The 22112-nt window shown below is 40.8% G+C and overlaps 1 protein-coding gene and 1 long non-coding RNA gene across 4 annotated transcripts; one reads left to right on the forward strand and one right to left on the reverse strand.

Annotated features, from left to right (window-relative positions):
- Window positions 1-11631: 11631 nt before the first annotated feature.
- Window positions 11632-19414, reverse strand: LOC135504159 (bridging integrator 2-like). 2 transcript variants are annotated; one of them, XM_064922493.1, is made up of 12 exons: window positions 19294-19412; window positions 15729-15848; window positions 15560-15640; window positions 15316-15370; window positions 15074-15168; window positions 14858-14953; window positions 14669-14776; window positions 14483-14568; window positions 14270-14345; window positions 14012-14094; window positions 13180-13807; window positions 11632-13016 (listed from the first exon to the last, which is right to left on the reverse strand). In XM_064922493.1, the coding sequence occupies exons 2-12, from the start codon at window positions 15810-15812 to the stop codon at window positions 12963-12965; spliced, it is 1446 nt and encodes a 481-aa protein (XP_064778565.1). In that variant the 5' UTR covers window positions 15813-15848; window positions 19294-19412; the 3' UTR covers window positions 11632-12962. The 2 variants fall into 2 exon arrangements, with proteins under 2 accessions (XP_064778565.1, XP_064778564.1); XM_064922492.1 differs by having other exon boundaries at window positions 14669-14953; window positions 19294-19414.
- On the forward strand, window positions 17773-20986 carry LOC135504161 (uncharacterized). Of its 2 annotated transcripts, none has more exons than XR_010450087.1 (4): window positions 17773-17945; window positions 20079-20183; window positions 20565-20725; window positions 20901-20986. It is a non-coding gene; the product is annotated as an uncharacterized LOC135504161 (long non-coding RNA). The 2 variants fall into 2 exon arrangements; XR_010450088.1 differs by having other exon boundaries at window positions 20079-20129.
- Window positions 20987-22112: the final 1126 nt, after the last annotated feature.

Here is a 22112-nt window from a genome sequence, read left to right on the forward strand (position 1 = left end):
CGTACACAGCAATGACATCAGTTTCCTTAGGGTTTGAATACAAAAGATATTAGTTGAAAGGCACACTGTCATGTCTGGGGCAAATGAGCTAATATAGAAAGTGATTTATTTTCAAATCAGACAACAGGAACTCTTAAGAATCATTGAGTCCAGTCCATATCAGATCTGCCCACTTATAATCTCTGGTACTGTCCCATGTGGGCTATAATAATGAAATACTGCAACGTCGACATTATTTACTGGCATTCAAACAAACGCTTTTACTTGCAATAAACAAAATGACAAACTCAGTGGGGGAGGATCATAGGACTACAATATTAATATAATCTGTATTGCTCTTAAATTGAGGGAGTTTAATTAAGCTGGACCGGGATGCGCTGGGCTATGGCCCGTGACGTGAATGGGCAAAAGTGGTGAGGGAGGGGCACCCTGCTCAAATCGAAAAGTAATCTGCACCACCAGATCCTATTGTCAACAAAACAGCATTGTTCATCGTTCAGAGACATATGTTTTCCATCAATGTACATGTTAACATTTTCAAACTAAGTTTACTTGTGAAGGCAGATAAATATCATATTAGTTTTAACCAAGAGAAAACACTTTGCATGTGAACAAGGCTTGTAAGTAAGCATTTCACAGTAAGGTCTACACTTGTATTTGACGCATGTGACAAAAAAACATTTGATTTTCAACGTTCTTGACATACTACACTTTTGTTTGAGCAGACTTCGCAGTGAGCTTTGAACGGCGATCCCGGCTCACATCCGGTGCAATTTGCACCAACACGGCCAGCTTAATCAAATCCCCTCATTGTAATATCGCTGTAGCCCTCAATGCACCTTCCTCTGAAATGACAAGACAAAAAAAGCCACTTACCTAAAAGTGTTCCACGATGTCTTGTTGTGAAGGTAGCTATTGCTCGCTAGACTAGCCAGTGGGCTAGCTATCTAACACAAGCCAATAACGTTAGCCAGTAGTGCATCATAGCCAGCTAGCTACACTACAGGAACAAAAGTCAAACATGTTATTAAACAATGATGAGCATTGGAGGTCGACCAATTATGATTTTTCAACGCCGATACCGATTATTGGAGGACCAAAAAAGTCGATACCGATTCAAATCGGACGAGAGATGTGTGCGTGTGTATGCATGTATGCATGTATGTATATACACAATTTGTAAAATTAAAATTACAACAATACTGAATGAACACTTATTTTATCTTTATTTATGTATCATATTATCCATTTAGTCTCAAATAAATAATTCAACATGTTCAATTTGGTTTAAATAATGCAAAAACAGTGTTGGAGAAGAAAGTAAACGTGCAATATGTGCCATGTAAAAAAGCTAACATTTAAGTTCCTTGCTCAGAACATATGAAAGCTGGTGGTTCCTTTTAACATGAGTCTTCAATATTCCCAGTTAAGAAGTTACAATTTGTAGTTATTATAGGAATTATGGGACTATTTCTCTATACCATTTGTATTTAATTTACCTTTGACTATTGGATGTTCTTATAGGCACTATAGTGTTACCAGCTTAATCTCGGGAGTTGATAGGCTTGAAGTCATAAACAGCGCTGTGCTTCAAGCATTGCGAAGAGCTGCTGGCAAACGCAGGAAAGTGATGTTTGAATGAATGCTTACGAGCCTGCTGATGCCTACCGCCGTGCAGTCAGACTGCTCTATCAAATCATAGACTTTATTATAATTAACACACAGCAATACGAGCCTTATGGTCAAATACGGAAAGTTATTATATGGTCAAATATGGAAACTATAATTTCGAAAACAAAACATTTGCTCTTTCAGTTAAATACGGAACCGTTACGTATTTTATCTAACAGGTGGCAACCCTAAGTCTAAATATTGCTGTTACATTGCACAACCTTCAATGTTATGTCATAATTATGTACAATTCTGGCAAACTAATTACGGTCTTTGTTAGGATGAAATTGTCTTCACACAGTTCGCAACGAGCCAGGCAGACCAAACTGCTGCATATACCCTGACTCTGCTTGCACAGAACACAAGAGAAGTGACAATTTCCCTAGTTATTATTGCCTACTAACATGCATTTCTTTTAACTAAATACGCAGGTTTAAAAAAAATACTTGTGTATTGATTTTAAGAAAGGCATTGATGTATATGGTTAGGTACATTGGTGCAACGACAGTGCTTTTTTCAAATGCGCTTGTCAAATCACCACCCGTTTGGCGAAGTAGGCAGTGATTCGATGGTAAATTAACAGGCACTGCATTGATTATATGCAACGCAGGACAAGATAGTTAAACTAGTAATATCAACCATGTGTAGTTAACTAGTGATTATGTTAAGATTCATTGTTTTTTATAAAAGTTTATTGCTAGCTAGCAACTTACCTTGGCTCCTTGCTGCAGTCGCATAACAGGTGGTCAGCCTGCCACGCAGTCTCCTCGTGGATTGCAATGTAATTGGCATCCAAAAATGCAGACTACCGATTGTTATGAAAACTTGAAATCGGCCCTAATTAAAAATCGGCCATGCCGATTAATTGGACGACCTCTAATGAACATTAATATGGAGTTGGTCCCCCTTTGCTGCTATAACAGTCTCCACTCTTCTGGAAAGGCTTTGCACAAGATGTTGGAATATTGCTGTAGGGATTTCCATTCAGCCACAAGAGCATTAGCGAGGTTGGGCACTGATGTTAGGTGATTAGGCCTGGCTCACAGTTGGAGTTCCAATTCATCCCAAAGGTGTTTGATGGGGTTGAGGTCAGGGCTCTGTGCAGGCCAGTCAAGTTCTTCCACACCGATCTCAACAAACCAATTCTTTGTGCACAGGGGCGTTGTCATGCTGAAACAGGAAAGGGCCATCCCTAAACTGTTGCCACAAAGATGGAAGCACAGAATTGTCTAGAATGTCATTGTATTCTGTAGCATTAAGATTCCTGGGGCGGCAGGGTAGCCTAGTGGTTAGAGCGTTGTTCAAACCCCCGAGCTGACAAGGTACAAATCTGTCCATCGCCTGTCCTTCTGCCCCTGAACAGGCAGTTAACCCACTGTTCCTAGGCCGTCATTGAAAATAAGAATTTGTTCTTAACTGACTTGCCAAGTAAAATAAAGGTAAAATAAATTCCCCTTCACTGGAACTGATGGGCTGTTTTTCATGGTTCAGGCTCGGACCATTATTCCTCCTCCACCAAACTCTGCAGTCGGACAGGTAGCGTTCTCCTGTCATACGCCAAACCCAGATTCGTCTGTCTGACTGATGAAGCATGATTCATCACAGTTTGAAACTCAGTAGTAAGTGATACAACTGAGGACAGATTATTTTTATGTGGTATGCGCTTCAGCGGTACCGTTCTGTGAGCTTGTGTGGCCTACCACTTCATGGCTGAGCCGTTGTTGCTCCTAGATGTTTCCACTTCACAATAACAGCACTTACAGTTGACCGGGGCAGCTCTGGCAGGGCAGAAATTTGACTAACTGACTAACCTTTTTGGAAAGGTGTCATCCTATAACGGTGCCATGTTGAAAGTCACTGAGCTATTCAGTAAGGCCACTGCACTGTGCTACTTAGTGTTTGTCTATGGAGATTGCACCGCAGTGTGCTCAATTTTATACACCTGCTCGCAACTGGTGTGGCTGAAATTGCCGAATCCACTAATTTGAAGTGGTGTCCACAAGGTAAATTACTCGCTTGGTTAGATACATGTCACGTGACATGCATCTAACCTATCGGTAGCTAGCTACATATTATAGCCAATTAACTAGCTACTCGTCCCCACTGTCCCCTCCTGCAAACACCCTGTTCTTCTGTGGGGTTTCACACTGATTGTTGTTGCCGGGATAGCCTAAAAACACACCACAATCGATACAGCTACAACCGAACATGACCATCGCCAGTAAGCACAAGTGTTTGATTGACAATCAACACAAGTCGAAAAAAACGATCATGCAAATGAGGAAACGAAATAGCGAAATTAAGCATTGATTTATCGAATTTGATTGTCATAATTTAAATGATCTTAAACCAGATTGTCAATTGAAAAAAAAATGTATTTGTTACAATTCATGCTATCACAACAAGAAAATGAAATGGTAAACATGAGAAATGATTTATCATTTAAATTATGTTTTTGGATGTGCCAGTGTTGTACTGGATAGTATCATGGAAATGAATCAACCACTGCTATTTATTTTTCAAATTGGCAGTTCTTTTTTTGCATTTACATTTTTTTTAAACAAATACATACCCATTTAAGGAAAAGGAATTGCATACATGATATAACATTTATAATTACCATTTGCATTTCCAATTGAGTTTTAGTAGCTAAATGCTCCCATATGTATGGGGTTTTCCTGTAACGCCCAGTAATGGACTAACCAGTTTCCCTTGTATCTATGCTAAACCGTCTCTAGGGTCAATTGACTTAGTTACCGCCCTATGCGGGTAATAAAAAGCAGTAAAAGCTAGAATATTCGCATCATTTCCACATATCAAGCATTGATGTATTAAATCAGGTTGTCGCCTGTTTACTGGCCACATCACACGTTGCCATTGTTCATCACACAGTTGTCTACGCAAATTTTACCTGAGGAAGTAGTTTAGCTAGCTGGATCGACTGAGAGAAATATTTGCTTGCTGGTCACCTTCAGGCACACGACTTTTGTCCTTACAAAAATAAGAGCAGGTACAAAAATACAGTCGATAAAGCAAACTACCAACAACGAACAAAAATAGACGTGTATCCTCACAGCTCAAACTTTCCTGTAATCCCTTGCGCGTTCGTGAGACTCATGTGTGCTCGTCCCCGTGAAATTGCAAACCAGGTTCCCATCGCGATTTCTTTTCTGACGCCATACGGTATAAAAACGAATTCACGAGAGCTTGTGTAATTGTAATGTGATATTGTACCCCCTAGCTCGATTGTCCATTGTTTGTAATCTATGTATGCTTGTGTTCCCTAATGTGCTTTATGTATTGATTTGTTGTTAATAAAATGTAAATAAAAAAATAAAAAGGAGAGCTGTGATAGAAACAGGAAGTTTCGGTAAACTACCCAAATGTAAACTAAACTAAATACGCTAGACAAGGTGGAACCTTTTTGTGTCGTTAACATGTATTATGCGAGAAATGTCGGTGGAAACGCTTTTATGCACAAATATTGATATAATAACCATTTCATCGAAGTAAATTTGGAATCACGTGACATGTTTTGCAGCCCCACTACGACTCGTCGGGAAAGCATGTAGTTTATTCGGCTACAAATTAAGTACATTATGATTCATTTCACAGGGTGGTGAATATCGAGGGTCTTCTGGTGACACAATAATCGGTGTTTGGCTGCCGTTTGAGAAATACAAATAATCTCACTTTTTGGTCCATTATGATAGTCGCATAATGTAGGCCAGGACTCTAACCCTGTTCCTGGAGAGTTACGGCCCTCTAGGTTTTAACATAACCCCAACCTAGCACACTTTATTCTAATAATTAGCTGGTTGATAAACTGAATCAGGTTAGTTACAACTGGGGTTGGAGCAAAAACCTACAGCAGTGTAGCTCTCCAGGAAAAGGTTTGAATTGGAAACCCCTGATCTTGGTTATATGTGCGCTGGCGAGACCGCACGTGCCAATACCAGAGTCACTCGCTCTATAACGCAACATTTTTTTATTGTCAGAAAACCATCAGTAGAGTTGAAAATGCGATGAAAACTCATTTAACTTGTACTTTTTATTCGGTACTTGGAATTGTTACCACAAAGGTATGTTTATGTACACTACGTCATAATGCAAAGCCTTGTATCTGCAACAAATCAATTTGATAATAATATCCTTTTGATGAGCCAACATGTAAATGTAGAGGGTATTTTACTTAATTGTAAGGAATTCTTATCACTTTACAAAATCCCTGTAACACTTAAAGATTTTCTAATTGTTTTAGATGCCATTCTCCCAGGTGTTGCTTTATTATTCAGGAATGTGTCAAGACCTGATCCTCAGAAGATACCTATGATTAACCCTGTTGCCTCATCAATATTATTATTCTTTTTTTATTTTGGTCAATTCAACAACAATAGAGCTATTCAAATCAAATGTATATATATATATATATATATATATATATATATAGCCCTTCTTACATCAGCTGATATCTCAAAGTGCTGTACAGAAACCCAGCCTAAAAACCCAAACAGCAAGCAATACAGGTGTAGAAGCACGGTGGCTAGGAAAACTACCTAGAAAGGCCGAAACCTAGAGAGGAACCAGGCTATGAGGGGTGGCCAGTCCTCTTCTGGCTGTGCCGGGTGGAGGTTATAACAGAACATGGCCAAGATGTTCAAATGTTCATAAATGACCAGCATGGTCAAATAATAATAATCACAGTAGTTATCGAGGGTGCAGCAAGTCAGCACCACAGGAGTAAGTGTCAGTTGGCTTTTCATAGCCGATCATTAAGAGTATCTCTACCGCTCCTGCTGTCTCTAGAGAGTTGAAAACAGCAGGTCTGGGACAGGTAGCACATCCGGGGAACAGGTCAGGGTTCCATAGCCACAGACAGAACAGTTGAAACTGGAGCAGCAGCACAGCCAGGTGGACTGGGGACAGCAATGAGTCATCATGCCAGGTAGTCCTGAGGCATGGTCCTAGGGCTCAGGTCTTCTGAGAGAGAGAGAGAGAAAAAAAGAGAGAATTAGAGAGAGCATACTTAAATTCACACAGGACACCAGATAAAACAGGAGAAATACTCCAAATATAACAGACTGACCCAAGCCCCCCGACACATAAACTACTGCAGCATAAATACTGGAGGCTGAGACAAGAGGGGTCAGGAGACACTGTGGCACCATCCGCTGACACCCCGGGACAGGGCCAAACAGGCAGGATATAACCCCACCCACTTTGCCAAAAACCTACAACCTACATTATTCAAGCCTTGTTTCAGCAGGATGTTGTATCTATGTCATGCCTTATTGGAACAGTTTTATTGATAATATCTGTTGGAAAAAAGTGTGGATGTTGCCACAAATACCTACTTATTAACAAAATGATGTAAGTTTCTTTTAAAATTGTTCAGAAATATTATCCTGCCAACCAAGATATGAAGAAGTTTAGGAACATATATTCAAATTGTACCTTTTATAACAAAGCAGTGCTTTTTTGGCATTGTATTCATTTATTTAATATTATTTGTTATTTATGTAACATTTTATTTAACTAGGCAAGTCAGTTAAGAACAAATTCTTATTTACAATGACGACCTGGCTAAAGGCTTCCTGCGGGGACGGAGGCTGGGATTTAAGAAATTAAAAATACAATTTACCTACAATATTTTTTATTTAATTTAATTTCACCTTTATTTAACCAGGTAGGCCAGTTGAGAACAAGTTCTCATTTACAACTGCGACCTGGCCGAGATAAAGCAAAGCAGTGCAACAAAAACAACAACACTGAGTTACACATGGGATAAACAAACATACAGTCAATAAAACAATAGAAACATCTGTGTACAGTGTGTGCAAATTAAGTAAAATAAATAGGCCAATAGTGGCGAAGTAATTACAATTTAGCAATTTACACTGGAGTGATATATGTAGAGATGAGGATGTGCAAGTAGAAATAAGGGTGTGCAAAAGAGCAGAAAAACAAATATGGTGATGAGGTAGGTAGTTGGTTGGATGGGCTATTTACAGATGGTCTGTGTACAGCTGCAGCGATCAGTAAACTGCTCTGACAACTGACGCTTAAAGTTAGTGAGGGAGATAGAAGTCACCAACTTCAGTGATCTTTGCAATTCGTTCCAGTCATTGGCAGCAGAGAACAGGAAGGAAAGGCGGCCAAAGCAGGTGTTGGCTTTGGGGGTGACCAGTGAAATATACCTGCTGGAGCTCATGTTATGGTGGGTGTTGCTATGGTGACCAGTGAGCTAAGTCGGAGCTATACCTAGCATAGACTTATAGATGACCTGGAGCCAGTGGATTTGGCAACGAATATGTAGCGAGGACCAGCTAACGAGAGCATACAGGTCGCAGTGGTGGGTAGTATATGGGGCTTTGGTGACAAAACAGATGGCACTGTGATAGACTGCATCCAATTTGCAGAGTAGAGTGTTGGAGGCTAATTTGTAAATGACATCGCCGAAGTCAAGTATCAGTGCGATAGTCAGTTTTACGAGGGTAAGTTTGGCAGCATGAGTGAAGGATGCTTTGTTACGAAATAGGAAGCCGATTCTAGATTTAACTTTGGTTTGGTGATGCTTAATGTGAGTCTGGAAGGAGAGTTTACAGTCTAGCCAGACACCTAGCTATTTATAGTTGTCCACATATTCTAAGTCAGAACCGTTCAGAGTAGTGACGCTAGTCGGGCGGGTGGGTGCGGGCAGCGATCGGTTGAAGAGCATGCATTTCATTTTACTAGCATTTAAGAGCAGTTGGAGGCCACGGAAGTAGTGTTGTATGACGTTGAAGCTCGTTTGGAGGTTTGTTAACACAGTGTCCATTGAAGGGCCAGATGTATAGAGAATGGTGTCGTCTGTGTAGAGGTGGATCAAAGAATCACCCGCAGCAGGAGCGACATCATTGACATATATAGAGGAAAGAGTCAGCCCGAGAATTGAACCCTGTGGCACCACCATAGAGACTGCCAGAGGTCCGGACAACAGGCCCTCCGATTTGACACACTGAACTCTATCTGAGAAGTAGTTGGTGAACCAGGCGAGGCAGTCATTAGAGAAACTAAGGCTGATGAGTCTGCCAATAAGAATACAGTGATTGACAGAGTCGAAAGCCTTGGCCAGGTCGATGAAGACGGCTGCACTGTACTGTCTTTTATCGATGGCGGTTATGATATTGTTTAGGAACTTGAGCGTGGTTGAGGTGCACCCATGACCGGCTCGGAAACCGTATTGAATAGTGGAGAAGGTACAGTGGGATTTGAAATGGTCAGTGATCTGTTTGTTCACTTGGCTTTCAAAGACTTTAGAAAGGCAGGGCAGGATGGATATAGGTCTGTAACAGTTTGGGTCGAGAGTCCGCTTTCCAATCTTTAGGAATCTCAAACGATATGAAAGAGAGGTTGAACAGACTAGTAATAGGGGTTGCAACAATGGCTGCAGATAATTTTAGGAAGAGAGGGTCCAGATTGTCTAGTCTAACTGATTTGTAGGGATCCAGATTTTGCAGCTCTTTCAGAACATCGCTGTCTGGATTTGGGTGAAGGAGAAGCAGGGGGGGCTTGGGCCAGTTGCTGTGGGGGGTGCAGAGCTGTTGGCCGGGGTTGGGGTAGCCAGGTAGAAAGCATAGCCAGCCTTGGAGAAATGCTTTTTGAAATTCTCGATTATCGTGGATTCATCAGTGGTGACAGTGTTTCCTAGTCTCAGTACAGTGGGCAGCTGGGAGGAGGTACTCTTATTCTCCATGGACTTTACAGTGTCCCAAAACCTTTTGGAATTAGTACTGCATGAATCAAATTTCTGTTTGAAAAAGCTAGCCTTTGCTTTCCTAAGTGACTGTGTGTTTTGATTCCTGACTTCCCTGAAAAGTTGCATATCGCGGGGACTATTTGATGCTAGTGCAGTACGCCACAGGGTGTTTTTGTGCTGGTCAAGGGCAGTCAGGTCTGGAGTGAACCAAGGGCTATATCTGTTCTTAGTTCTACATTTTTTGAAAGGGGCATACCTATTTGAGATGGTGAGGAAAGCACTTTTAAAGAACAACCAGGCATCCTCTACTGACGGGATGAAGTCAATATCCTTCCAGGATTCCCGGGACAGGTCAATTAGAAAGGCCTGCTTGCAGAAGTATTTTAGGGCGCATTTGACAGTGATGAGGGGTGGTCCTTTATGACCGCAGACTCATAAAGGACACAGGCAATGAGGCAGTGATCGCTGAGATCCTGGTTGAAAACAGCAGAGGTGTATTTAGAGGGCAAGTTGGTCAGGATGATATCCATGAGGGTGCCCATGTTTACGGATTTGGGGTTGTACCTGGTAGGTTCTTTGATAATATTTGTGAGATTGATAGCATCTAGCTTAGATTGTAGGATGGCCGGGGTGTTAAGCAAATCCCAATTTAGGTCACCTAGCAGTACAAACTCTGATGATAGATGGGGGGAAATCAATTCACATATGGTGTCCAGGGCACAGCTGGGAGCAGAGGGGGGTCTATAACAAGCGGCAACAGTGAGGGACTTATTTCTGGACAGATGGATCTTTAAAAAGTAGAAGCTCAAACTGTTTTGGCATAGACCTGGAACAGAAGTCTGCAGGCTATCTCTACAGTAGATTGCAATTCTGCAGAAGTTGCAGAAGTCAACAAATGAGAGCGCCTGGGGACACACGGGGCCTGGGTTAACCTCTACATCATCAGAGGAACAGAGGAGGCGTAGGATGAGGGTACGGCTTAAGGCTAAAAGAACTGGTCATCTAGTGTTTTGGGAACAGAGAATAAAGGGAGCAGATTTCTGGGCATGGTAGGATAGATTCAGGTCATAGTGTACAGACAAGGGTATGGTAGAGTGCGAGTACAGTGGGGGTAAGCCTAGGCATTGAGTTACGATGAGAGAGGTTGCATTTCTGGAGGCGCCAGTTAAACTAGGTGTGGTCTCCGCATGTGTGGGGGGTGGGACAAGGTGGCTATCTGAGGCATGTTGAGCAGGACTCGGGGCTCCGCAGTAAAATAAAACAATGAGAGCTGCCCTAAACAACAGTATACAAGGCATATTTACAGAGAGAGGCATAAAGCAATCACAGGTGTTGATTGGGAGAGCTAAGACAACAGGTGAGACAACAACGGGTAAAACAGCTAAGACAACAACGGGTAAATGGCGATAAATGGGCAGAGAGGGTCAGTTAGCTACACACAGGGCCTGAGTTCAAGCCTGGGGCCGACAGATAAACTAAATGAAGTACCGTGTTAATGAACAGTCCAGCAGGCATCAGCTGTGTAGCCGAGTAATCATAGGGTCATATAAATAAATTGGACATTTTTGTGTAATTCATTTCAGAAAATGTACAAACAAAACACCACACTTTCTTACCTTGCAAAAAGAAATGTAACTATATTGTATTCTACCAACATAAAAGCCATTATAGCTGTGTGTGTTTGTCCCTTAAGGTTCTTGTGTAATGTGATATTGTACCCCCTAGCCAATTGTCCTTTGTATATTCTATATACTGTATAAACTTGTGTTCCCCCATGTACTTTTTGTATTGATTTGTTAAGAGAAAAGGGGGAAAAATTAAGTCACTTCAATGAAATCATGGAAATATGTGAATATATATTTTTTGTTGTTGATAATATTTGCATGAAAATCTGTTTTCCGTGCCAAATGGATGGAAACCTAGTTATAGGCTCACAAATAAAATACACTGTATCGGGACAAAGATGTTTGAGACATTTTATATAAAAACGAAATTAATCAAGACACCTTTGATTTCAGTGATGGAAAAAGTACCCAATTGTCATACTAAAGTGAAAGTAAAGATACCTTAATAGAAAATGACTCAAGTGAAAGTCACCCAGTAAAATACTACTTGAGTAAAGTCTAAAAGTATTTGGTTTTAAATATACTTAAGTATCAAAAGCAAATGTTTACTTAAGTATCAAAAGTAAAAGTATAAATAATTTCAAATATTAAACAAACCAGATGGCACAATTTGTGTTTTTATTTATTTCTGGAGAGCCAGTGGCACACTCCTACACTCAGACATAATTTACAAGTGATGTATTTGTGTTTAGTGAGTTTGCCAGATCAGAGACAGTAGAGATGGCAAGGGATGTTCTCTTGAGAAGTGTGTTAATTGGATCATTTTCCTATCCTGCAAAGCATTCAAAATGTAACAAGTACCTTTTGGGTGTCAGGGAAAATGTATGGAGTAAAACATACATTATTTTCTTCAGGAATGTGATAAAGTGAAAGAAAAAGTTGTCAAAAATATAAACAGTGAAGTACAGATACACCCAAAAACTACTTAAGTAGTACTTTAAAGTATTTTTACTTAAGTACTTTACACCACTGTTTGATTTAGTCATTTGATTTGATTTTTTCAATTAACAGCTGTGACACTAAACAAGACATTACAAAAAGCTATTTGTTTCATCAATAATCAAGTTTTTCAGGTGCAATTTAGCAAACTTATATAGAGTTACACAGTATGAGTCATAATACCCATAAAGCCTAGCGGTCAAACAGGGAAATGGTTCCAATGGTTTTTCTACCATTCATTTTTCCCATAGGGGATTTCAGAAACAATTACAATAAGGGCTGTATTTCGTTTAGGCTTACCCTGGCATGACATTTTGACAGTGTAACAGTGTAAATCTCTCTAGGACAAGGGGACCTTATAAAAATGTCACACCAGGGTAAGCCTACATGAAATACAGCCCTTATTTTAAGTGTTTCTAAAAAATGTATGGTGGAAAAATTATTGGAACCATTTCCCTGTTTGACCGCTAGGTTTTATGGTTATGACACTTCCACTGTGGGCTCTATGAAATGAGATACAGTTTTGCAAAGCTGAATGTCAAATTGAGTCAAGTACAATTTAGTGAACTTGCTGTTTCTCTACAATTAAATTAAAATACAATTCACAGTTATTGGGTGTATAAAGTTATTGGGTGAATACTGGCACAACCCTAAACAAAGCACAAATTGGCATACCAATGATTATATTAATTAAAAAACAAAACGTTTGTATTGAAAGTATATTGTCCACAAGCAAGAGCTTCCAGATCTTAGACAGCAGGTGGAAACAGGAGATATTCTTATATCCCTCCAGTAATATTGAGAAGGCTTTTCATATTGATCCTATTTTCCCTTGTGCAGTATTCATCCACTCTCCCTAATTACTATAATTTGTTCTGTGAACAAATACAAAACATTTTGACAGTTAACTCAGGAAATAAGAAACTCAATATAATAACTCAATTACAGTTACTTTAGACAGTAACAACCTTTTCCTCAGAGATCCTTCATTAAACCACAGTATTTTTCGCACCCTCCTGCTCCTGGATATGTAATTTTGCTGCCTAAAAGTAAAAGAAAAGAAAAGTTATATACCAGTAGATCCAAATGGTCTAGCAGCAGTCGATGGAATCCCATTATTATACTGCCTGTCTTGATTAGAGTAGACTGGCGTGTAAATCAAATGTACTACATACGAAAGGTCATTGAAGGTTGTGTGTGTCTCACCTTTTGGACAAGCACGTTAGCATCGGAGCCATCAGAAGCCGCTCCGTTCTGCACACCGTGGGCCCCAGAGTCCTCAGGGGCCCCAGGGCTTTCTATGGTCAGCTGGGGTGTGTCTATGGCCGAGGACTGGAGCTCAACGTTCTCTGAGTTATTGGAGTTGGTCACATCGGAAGTACTCGCTGTCAACACAGAAGAGCGTTCTTCTTCTTCTCCTTTTTTATCGGAGGTGGTGGAGTGCTGGTCTGAAGGAGGCTGTCCCTCTTTCACATCCTTCTCTTTCTCCATCAGTTTCTCTTCTGACTTCTGTCCGCTGCCAGAGGCACATTTTGTGGTGGTGTTATCCCTGCTTTCAGATTCCGGTTTCTTCTCTGCAGTGGGGCCTTCACTGGAGTCTGCATCCAGGTCTTGGGCCTCTGAAAAGGGCTCTTTAGTAGGTGGGGACCGTGGGGAGACTGCAGGGGTGCTGGTTAATGACTCATCATAGCGAGGGCTACTAAGGGATCTGAAGCTGGACCTGTCTCTAGTGAGGGTGCCGGACTTGCCCGGACTATAACTCTGATGGAAGTCAGAGAAGCTAGCGCTCCACGACCTGGGGGACATGAAAGATCGCCTCTTCAGAGAGCCAGTCCTGAAAGATATGTGAGAGGAGGGATAGGATGACTACATGTTGATACGCCTACTTTGCTTTAATTACCGTTATGCTTTATGTAACACTCACTATTTCGTTCATCCCAGACCACAGCTCATAGATAGACTCAAAATGGGAGGAAAGTTAATAAAAATATTTTAAAAAACAGGGCTGGTGAGAGATGTAAAATCCTTGCCAACTTACTGATTCAACCGTTTGATGACAAACACCTTGTCTGGATGCTGATCCTTCAGGTCCTTCATCACATTCTGTAAATAACTGTTGAACTGAAAGAGAGGATATTAAACCAGTTTAAGAATAGATATAAACTGAAAGAACTAGGACTTTTGTTACCTAAATGCTGACAAAACAGTTAAGTTTTTTTATAAACCAAAGCAAAGCCCCACATTTTTTCACTGTGTTCCCACCCCAGATATTGAGAAGAATATGACCTGCACATACCGTAGTCATTTCCTTGAAGAAGGTGTCCCGTAAATTTGAGATGGCTGTGAAGACTGACACATAGCATCCAATTCGACTTCAGGAACAAAATGAAGAGAAGAAAAAACATTATTCATATAAATTGTCCGCTACTTTTTCTTTGTTGACACACTTGATCTGATGATGCATTTGTCATTCTGCTATCTGGCTATGTGCGGACTTCTGACTCGTTACCTGTCATAGAGAGCAGGGAGCTCATCCCTCAGCTCTCTGTTGATGTCCTCGAAGACAATCTGGGTTCTGTTTACCTCCTCAGCTGCCTGTACCGAGAGAAGCACCATGACGAGATGAGTTTGTAGTTTTGTTTAAATGATCATTGCTGTGCAAATTAAGTAGACAGGGGTATCTTGTCTGTCTGACCTTGGCAATTTTGACATCATCTGTCTTTTTAGCATTCTGCATCGCCTCCAAGTGGTGACGGGAGGAATCATAGTCGACTAACTTCCTGCCTCGTTTGGCCACCCTCTCCTGGGGGGTTGGAGGAAAGGAATAATGCCCGTGTGAGATCAAATATTTAGGGAGTGTGTGTGTGTGTGTTTCCATCCTTACCCTGACATCGGGGAACTGGCTTATGTAAGACTCAATGGTGCAAAGTGCCTGATCTATCAGCTTCGCCTCATAATCATTCCACAGGAGGTCTTCACCCTGTTGGCATATGGAGAAAATGTATGTTATGTATGTTTTTATACAGAAATTTGCATAATAATAATAATAATCAACAGTCATGCATGCCATTCTTAATAATACAGCAGTGCTATGACTGACCTCAACAATGGTCCCCAGGTCCTCTTCTCCATCCCAGTCCGGCTCATAGACACCATGCAGAGTCTGGGAAAGACGTTTTGAAGCTTCCCGCATTCCTGTGGAAAGTAGACAGCATGGATCACATGTTATCAGACTGGGGCACTACTGATGGTGATAAAGCTATAGAAAACCATGCAATTTATGGACAACATCATACAGATCACGTTTAATTTACAACATAGACGGACTGAACAAATGTTTACCTTTGACAGAACTAAGGTAAATCTTCAGGTCCTTGTATAACCGGTTCCCATCAATCTGCAAACAGAGATTATAGAGTGACTCATCTTGTCTGTAGGCTATACATACATCTATGGGATTTACTGGGGCACATTTACAGGCCTTTTCTATAGAATATAAATCACATATCCGTTTAAGGTTATCGTTACAGGTTCATACACGGTGTGGTCTGATCTCTGTGTAGTACTGTACTGTCATGGTGACTACCTGTTGGTCATTCAGATTTTGGAGGCATTGTTCAAATATTTCATCTTTGGTCTCCACTGTCTTTCCAAACTTCTGCAAGACCTACAAAGTAGGGAATACTATACATGTCAAACCTCAAACAACTTAATAATATTATGCATTATATTGAGAAAGTTAAAGTACTGTATACCTTCTCTTTGCCCCTGCTCAGTTGCCTTTGGAATCTTTTCGCAAGGACCCCAGTGCCTCCTTTTGGACCATTGCCATCTGCCATAATTTCTCCTTTTCCCTGGTGTTGAGCTTTTTATCCCTGGAAATGTAGAGGTTGAGGAAGGACAAGTTAAGACATTAGTCGGATGGATGCCTATTAAGCTCAAGATCAAAAGTGCATCAAACATGTATGGCAGTTTTAAGGACTACATTTTTAAAATGTAACTAGGCAAGTCAGTTAAGAACAAATTCTTATTTACAATGACAGCCTACCCCAGCCAAACCATAACGATGCTGGGCCGATTGTGTGCCATCCTATGTGACTCCCAATCATGGCTGGTTGTGATACAGCCTGGAATTGAACCAGGGTCTGTAGCGTCGCATCTAGCACTGAGATGCAGTGCCTTGGACCGCAGCGCCACTCGGGGGTCCCCCTGTGTTCCCAGTGTTTTTAGCACACCTATGTCTGATTAATGTATTGCATTATTAGCCTAGGAGGAAGGAAGGTGAACTGGTGATGGCTTGAGTTTGAAGAGGAGGGAGTACAAGGCTTAGCATGTCTCTCTCGATGCTAAAAATAGATTTTGGCTTGGAAAAGTTGAATATTTTCAGAAGGAGTCGGGTAATTGGTTAAGGGCAGAGGATTGGAGAGAAAGAGAGAGGAGATCTAGGGAGGCAGAGGATGGGTTTGAATCTGTTGAAGCTAGAAATAACAAGTGAGAGGTTGTCAAGGAAGATTGGTGTCAAATTCAAACAGGTGGAGCTGGATGGCAGTTTGAGTTCTGGGGATGAAATGGAAGGGGTAGAAGGTGTTGTGAAGAGCTCGGAGCCCGAGCCTTGCATTGATGCATATGGTTATGATAAAGATACATTTGGTCCAGTAGGAGTGACATTTCTGGATAAAGTGGATCCTTGCCTTTTGGTGGATCCATTTGTGGTTTCAGGGTTGGTGGGAAAAGAGTTGGGTGTAGTTGAATCAGTGAAGGTAAACTGTAGTGGAATTGTTATATTTGTTTGTGTTTCTTCTGACCAGAACTAGCGGTCGCTCCGTGTCACACAACTTGGGTCAAGATCTGTTTCTTGCTTTGCTCTTAGGAACAGGGCACCATTAAAATAAGCTATTTCTGGTGTAGTGTTTAGTGTGGAGGTGAAGTTGAAGATTCCTGGTGTTTGTGACGCCCAACGTTTGGTGCGACGCAGACCCGGTGGTGAGTGTGGTGAAACAGAGGAGTCACTGTCAGTCCTTTTGAGTCAGAGTATTTACCCGACAAGGTCATGATAGGATATATCAGTTATCCGGTTAAAGCTTTTGTGGCGAATCCACTGCACTGTTTCAGGTGCAACATTTATAGTCGTGCCACAGCAGTGTGTATGAGGGAAATTCCAGGATGTGGGAAGTGTGCAGGAGGGCATGGGATAGAGGATTGTGTTGTTTTGGTGGATAAAGTGGTGTGTCAACTGTTGGGGTGCACATGTTGCTGTGGATATCTGTGCTAGCACTGAGGGATAGACCAATGAACAATATACAGTATGCTTCAGTAAGGTTGGCTTCTTAGCATTCATAGCAATGGTTATCAACTGTACTGCAGAAATTGAACATAAATCACAGAAAAAATATGTTGTGGTGACAGCTGCAGAAAAGTATTTGGGAGTACAAGATTTTACTTCAGAAGAGTTACAGCATGTGCTGAGTGGTAGTGTCCAATCCTCTCAGGGCATTGGCCTGGGGTAGGATAAGATTGGGTTAAAGTAAAGGTGATGGATTTGAATGAGTATAGAGGGTAATTAAATGAGTTGGTAGGGTAATTAAAATATATTTATATTTTTCATTGATCCCACTTCCCCTTTACGATTTTGTATCACAAAGTGTAATTGAGCTATACTATAGATCAGTTGGGGGCGCAATGCAACATATTGGATGCCAACCGTTGTTAAACCTCACCGAAGAAGAAGAAGACTATGTCTTATCAAATTGTCGTTGGCCACGCCTACATACTATGGAAGTGAACTTTACACAGGACTGTTTCAAGATAGTGGGGCTGGTCCGATGTCAGAATACCATTTGATATTATATAATTTACTGGACCTGATAAAGGGAGTACGATAGCATAATGTGCAGCTGCAGACCTGAGAATCCAGTGGACTGGATGGGCCATATCAGGAGCTCTCAAAACAGAGAAGTTTTATGATATAGCAGGTATATAACATGCTGATTTGAAGCATACCAATTCATGCCGAGGCGTGTTTGCAGGGAATCTCTACGATTTCAACCATTGGTTGAATAAGTAATCGAATCTATTAGGTTTGGGCATAGGCCTATTCTAAATAATAATGCGGTCAAACAAAATGTTTGCAATGGAATTAGGCTTTTTTTTTCATTAACGAAAGTATAGCATTTTGTATCTGATGAATATCAATGTTACAAATCCACTTATTTAAACGGTTTCCGTTGCAAGAGGTAATGAATACACCCCAGTTTACTTCAACATTACCACCAACTGATTTAGTCACCCTTGCAAGCCTCTATAAATAAGAATGCAAAAGCAATGACCCAAAGTCCAAGACGATTTGCCACAAATTGTCACATTGTAGCGCGAGTTTGGTCAATTTGTATCGTGATATGTTTACCACAAATTGTTACTCTGTAGCTCACCCGACTTAACTTTGTACAGTAGATCAATGTTACAATTTTACCAATGCAATATTGTTACGCCCTTTGTCAATCATCAAACATTTGCTATGGTAAAGGGAAATTCCACGATAAGAGTGATGCTGAAACTCAGATGTTTACTTTAAAATGTATACCAAACAAAAATGAATGATTGCAAAGTTAAACTAAACAAATATGCACAATGACTACGTTTAACAATTTCCACGGAAAAATTTACAAAAACACATTTACAAATGCAAAGTTTGGTAATAATGAGTTTGCCATCATTCTGTCATAACATTTTATGATAGCCTTGAACTGAGTTATTATTGCATGTGTAATTTTTTTTTGTTTTGATGCAAAGTTTGGTAACCCTATGATTACACAAACCGTCATTCTGTTACCAAACTTTAAATATGCACTGTTCTTCAAGTAAATGTGTTTTTGCAAGAGGTTCAGTTGAAATTGTTAAAAGTAATCATTGCAAAGTTAAACAACTTTGCACAATCATTATTTTTTGTTTGGTATACATTTTAAAGTGAAAAATCGGGGTGTATCAGCATCACTCTTATCGTGGAATTGTCCATTACCATAGCAGATGTTTTATCGACAAAAATGGCGTAGCAATATTGTCTCATACTGTACCACTCTGTTACCATGGAATTGCCTTAAACCAAAAAACAGCAGTCACAACCTTAACAACAGTCATGTAGGCATTTTGACAATTGCATGTGACAATTGTTGTTGGCTTTTGCCTTATTCTAGTATAATATGTTACAACAGATCTGTCTACATATGAACTGTCAAAATGCAAGTTAAAACTGATAGGACAGTATGTGCCATTCAGAATTAGCTATTTACTTTACAGTTAGTTATGTAAACCGCTGCAACTTACCTGTAGACACTGAATGGGCACTCCTTGTCAATGCAACAAATTAATTGCATTTCTTGACAAGCTTCTTTAACTTGTCTTCTTGTGCTGCTCCTCTGCTCTGTATGTGCTTATCAAAAGTTTTACCCTTGAACTTTGGAGTTAATTGTCACCTTCTGTAGGCTACTGGGTAAAATATTAATTGAACACGCCTTACTGTGAAACGTCTATTTTTTAGGGTCTGGCACATTTATATTACTTGCCCACCTGAGTCGCTATTGGGGAGGGACTCGTCATTTGAGGCAAAATGTGCAGACTGGATTGGTAACAGCATGGGGTGTAAGCTAAGCTTGACAGAGTCGGGGTGAAAGAGTTTCCAATCTAGTGCACAGGCGGCCAGTGGCACCATAATTGGGGAGGACAGGCTCATAGTAATGGCTGGAAAGGAATTAATGGAATGATATCACTTTCAAACACATAGTTTCAATGTGTTTGATACCATTCCATTCACTCTATTACAGCCATTTTTATGAGCCGTCCTCCCCTCAGCAGCCTCCTGTGACCTAATATGCAATCCCATCAGTGGAGAAGAACAAAACAGTTATAAACACCTGCAGAGCTTTAGTGTTCTCTGCTGATTTGCTTTTCATTCAACAAAGTTGTGTATCAGTTCAGCAGTCTTAGCCAAGGCTAAGGCTTGGGCCAACACAGTGTTGCAGAACCCTTTATGGTTGTGAGTCGTTATGGTTGGGTTAATGAATAATGCTGGGGATAATGTGACAACGATACTCATGTTCTAACCTCTGCAGGCTTGGAACATTCCTTTTCATGCGGATCGTGAAGGACGGCCAGGATCGCAGGTATAACCATGTGAGACAGCCCTGGGATATTCTTTGTGTACTGGAATGTTCAAGGTACTTTGAATCATTATGGTCACCGGCTTTTATTTTTCTCACTCAGCCACAGTAGCAGTGATTTCCATCATCCTTAAGCAACCCGATGTAGCCCATTAGAGAATCCACTTTAACTCACTGCTCAGTCTTCCTTATAAATTTATGAGATTAGGATAGCCACTGATATCAGGGTTGTGCCCAAATGGGAGAGAACATAAATTAGTGTGAACATTGCACACTGATAGTATACAGTACTCTTTTGCAAATGTTTTCTTCTATTTTGGTCCCAGGTGAATGTCTTGTTGAGTAGGTGCATAATCTTGACGTGTACAAATATTATTTAGACATCTTTGATCTATTCTACCAATGGTTCAGTCAATTATTTATTCCTCTACCTTTCAGTTGTCTGGGTGTTTGACGCGCTTGCCCACCCTCATGCTTAACAGTGAGCAGCGAGATGAGCCCTTGGGCCTGAGGGACTATCTGGGCTGGGGGATATGGAGCCGTGCCTTTGTCACAGAGGCCATCACAAGTGGCTCTTCAAAGGGAACCCAGATAATGCTGTGAGTCAGCCTGGTCGGCTTACTTAGGGGAGGTTGACCTTGTTATAATCCTCATGGATGCAGTGGGGAAGTATTCTCACTACAAAGTGCTGTAAACATGTTTCACGACCACTCAAAACATTGAATAAACTTCCTGTATTTGTATGTTCATTTTATAGTATATTAATTTACACAGGGAATAGCCTCAATCCAGCCTCCCCAGGGAAAGTTCATCCAGAGCGAGCTGTGGGGTGACAGCCAGCACCCTAACTACCTTGGGGAGATAATGCAGTGGTCTGGAATCTGGCTCTACTTCGTCTGTGATGAAGGGTCCCCAGTATGCCATCTCCTCTGTTTGTCTGGTTCCTGCTGCGTCACATTCGTGGGGTTCAGACTCTGCCTTCCAGAACACTCCTCTGGCCAATTCCCGAGTTCTGATGTTGCATACTTTCTAATAGGATGTTCTGGCTCAAGGGGAAACTTTCTGAACAGGACCACTAATCATCAAGCACCCAGTGTGCTGGTTCTCTCCAACAGTCTCTCATTCGAAGCACACACACCAAAACTTCATTGTATGAAACATATTGTTCAGAGAACACCCAGTCTTGACAGACATTCTAAATGTGGAACAAATGCTTTGATATAAACTCCTTTTCATGCAATTGCTGTGCAATAGCTTACTGTTATGTTCATAGGCAAATATTTCTCAACACAACCATTCCAGGCATGTAAAAAGGAAGTTCATGCAGTAGACCTACTTGTACAGTGTTTCTGTGCATGTCATCTAGGACCAATTCATTCCTAACACTGTAGAATTACATTTTCCCTTCCTGGGAGCTAGTGTCAAGATTGGTGTAACAGAACACATTGTAGAGCAGAGACCTGACAGGTCCCCTGCTGCCTTCAAAATGATCTGTATTTCATCATGTGCTTTTGTTCAAGTTTTCAGCAATACCAGAAAATGCAATAATGTAACAAAGACAATTTTAAATACTGGTCCACAAAAATCTTTGATCAAAGCAAATTTGACATTCTTGTTGAAATGCCACCATTTCTACACTCTGGTTCTCTGATGCAACATTCAAGCGTTCTATGCAGTTAGAGGTGCAGAACATTAGTCAGAACCAACCTCCCAAAGAGTCATATTGGCCAATACTGTAAGTTATATTTTTAGAACACTCATGAAAGGAAACAAGGGAAGGTGAATCTCTCAAATGTATCCTCAAGTTGCAAAATTTGCTCAAGTCACCAAGCATACAGCTACATGGTTACCTTAAAGTTAGTTGATTATTGCTAAAGAATGCTGCAGACATTTATCAAATGTGCCAAATTAATATTACTACACTGGCTAGTCTTGAGTATGTAAAAGACAAATTGAGTGAAACATGTACAATCAAACTGCTTAAGC

This window comes from Oncorhynchus masou, chromosome 18 (assembly GCF_036934945.1).
Source record: "Oncorhynchus masou masou isolate Uvic2021 chromosome 18, UVic_Omas_1.1, whole genome shotgun sequence".
NCBI lineage: Eukaryota > Metazoa > Chordata > Actinopteri > Salmoniformes > Salmonidae > Oncorhynchus > Oncorhynchus masou.

Coding starts and splice junctions, on each gene's coding strand:
- LOC135504159 (XM_064922492.1), bottom strand. CDS start 15,812: ATGGCAGATGGCAATGGTCCAAAAGGAGGCACTGGGGTCCTTGCGAAA. Junction 15,641..15,728: donor TGAGCAGGGGCAAAGAGAAG/GTATACAGTACT, acceptor CCTACTTTGTAG/GTCTTGCAGAAGTTTGGAAA. Junction 13,808..14,011: donor GTCATCAAACGGTTGAATCA/GTAAGTTGGCAA, acceptor CATATCTTTCAG/GACTGGCTCTCTGAAGAGGC.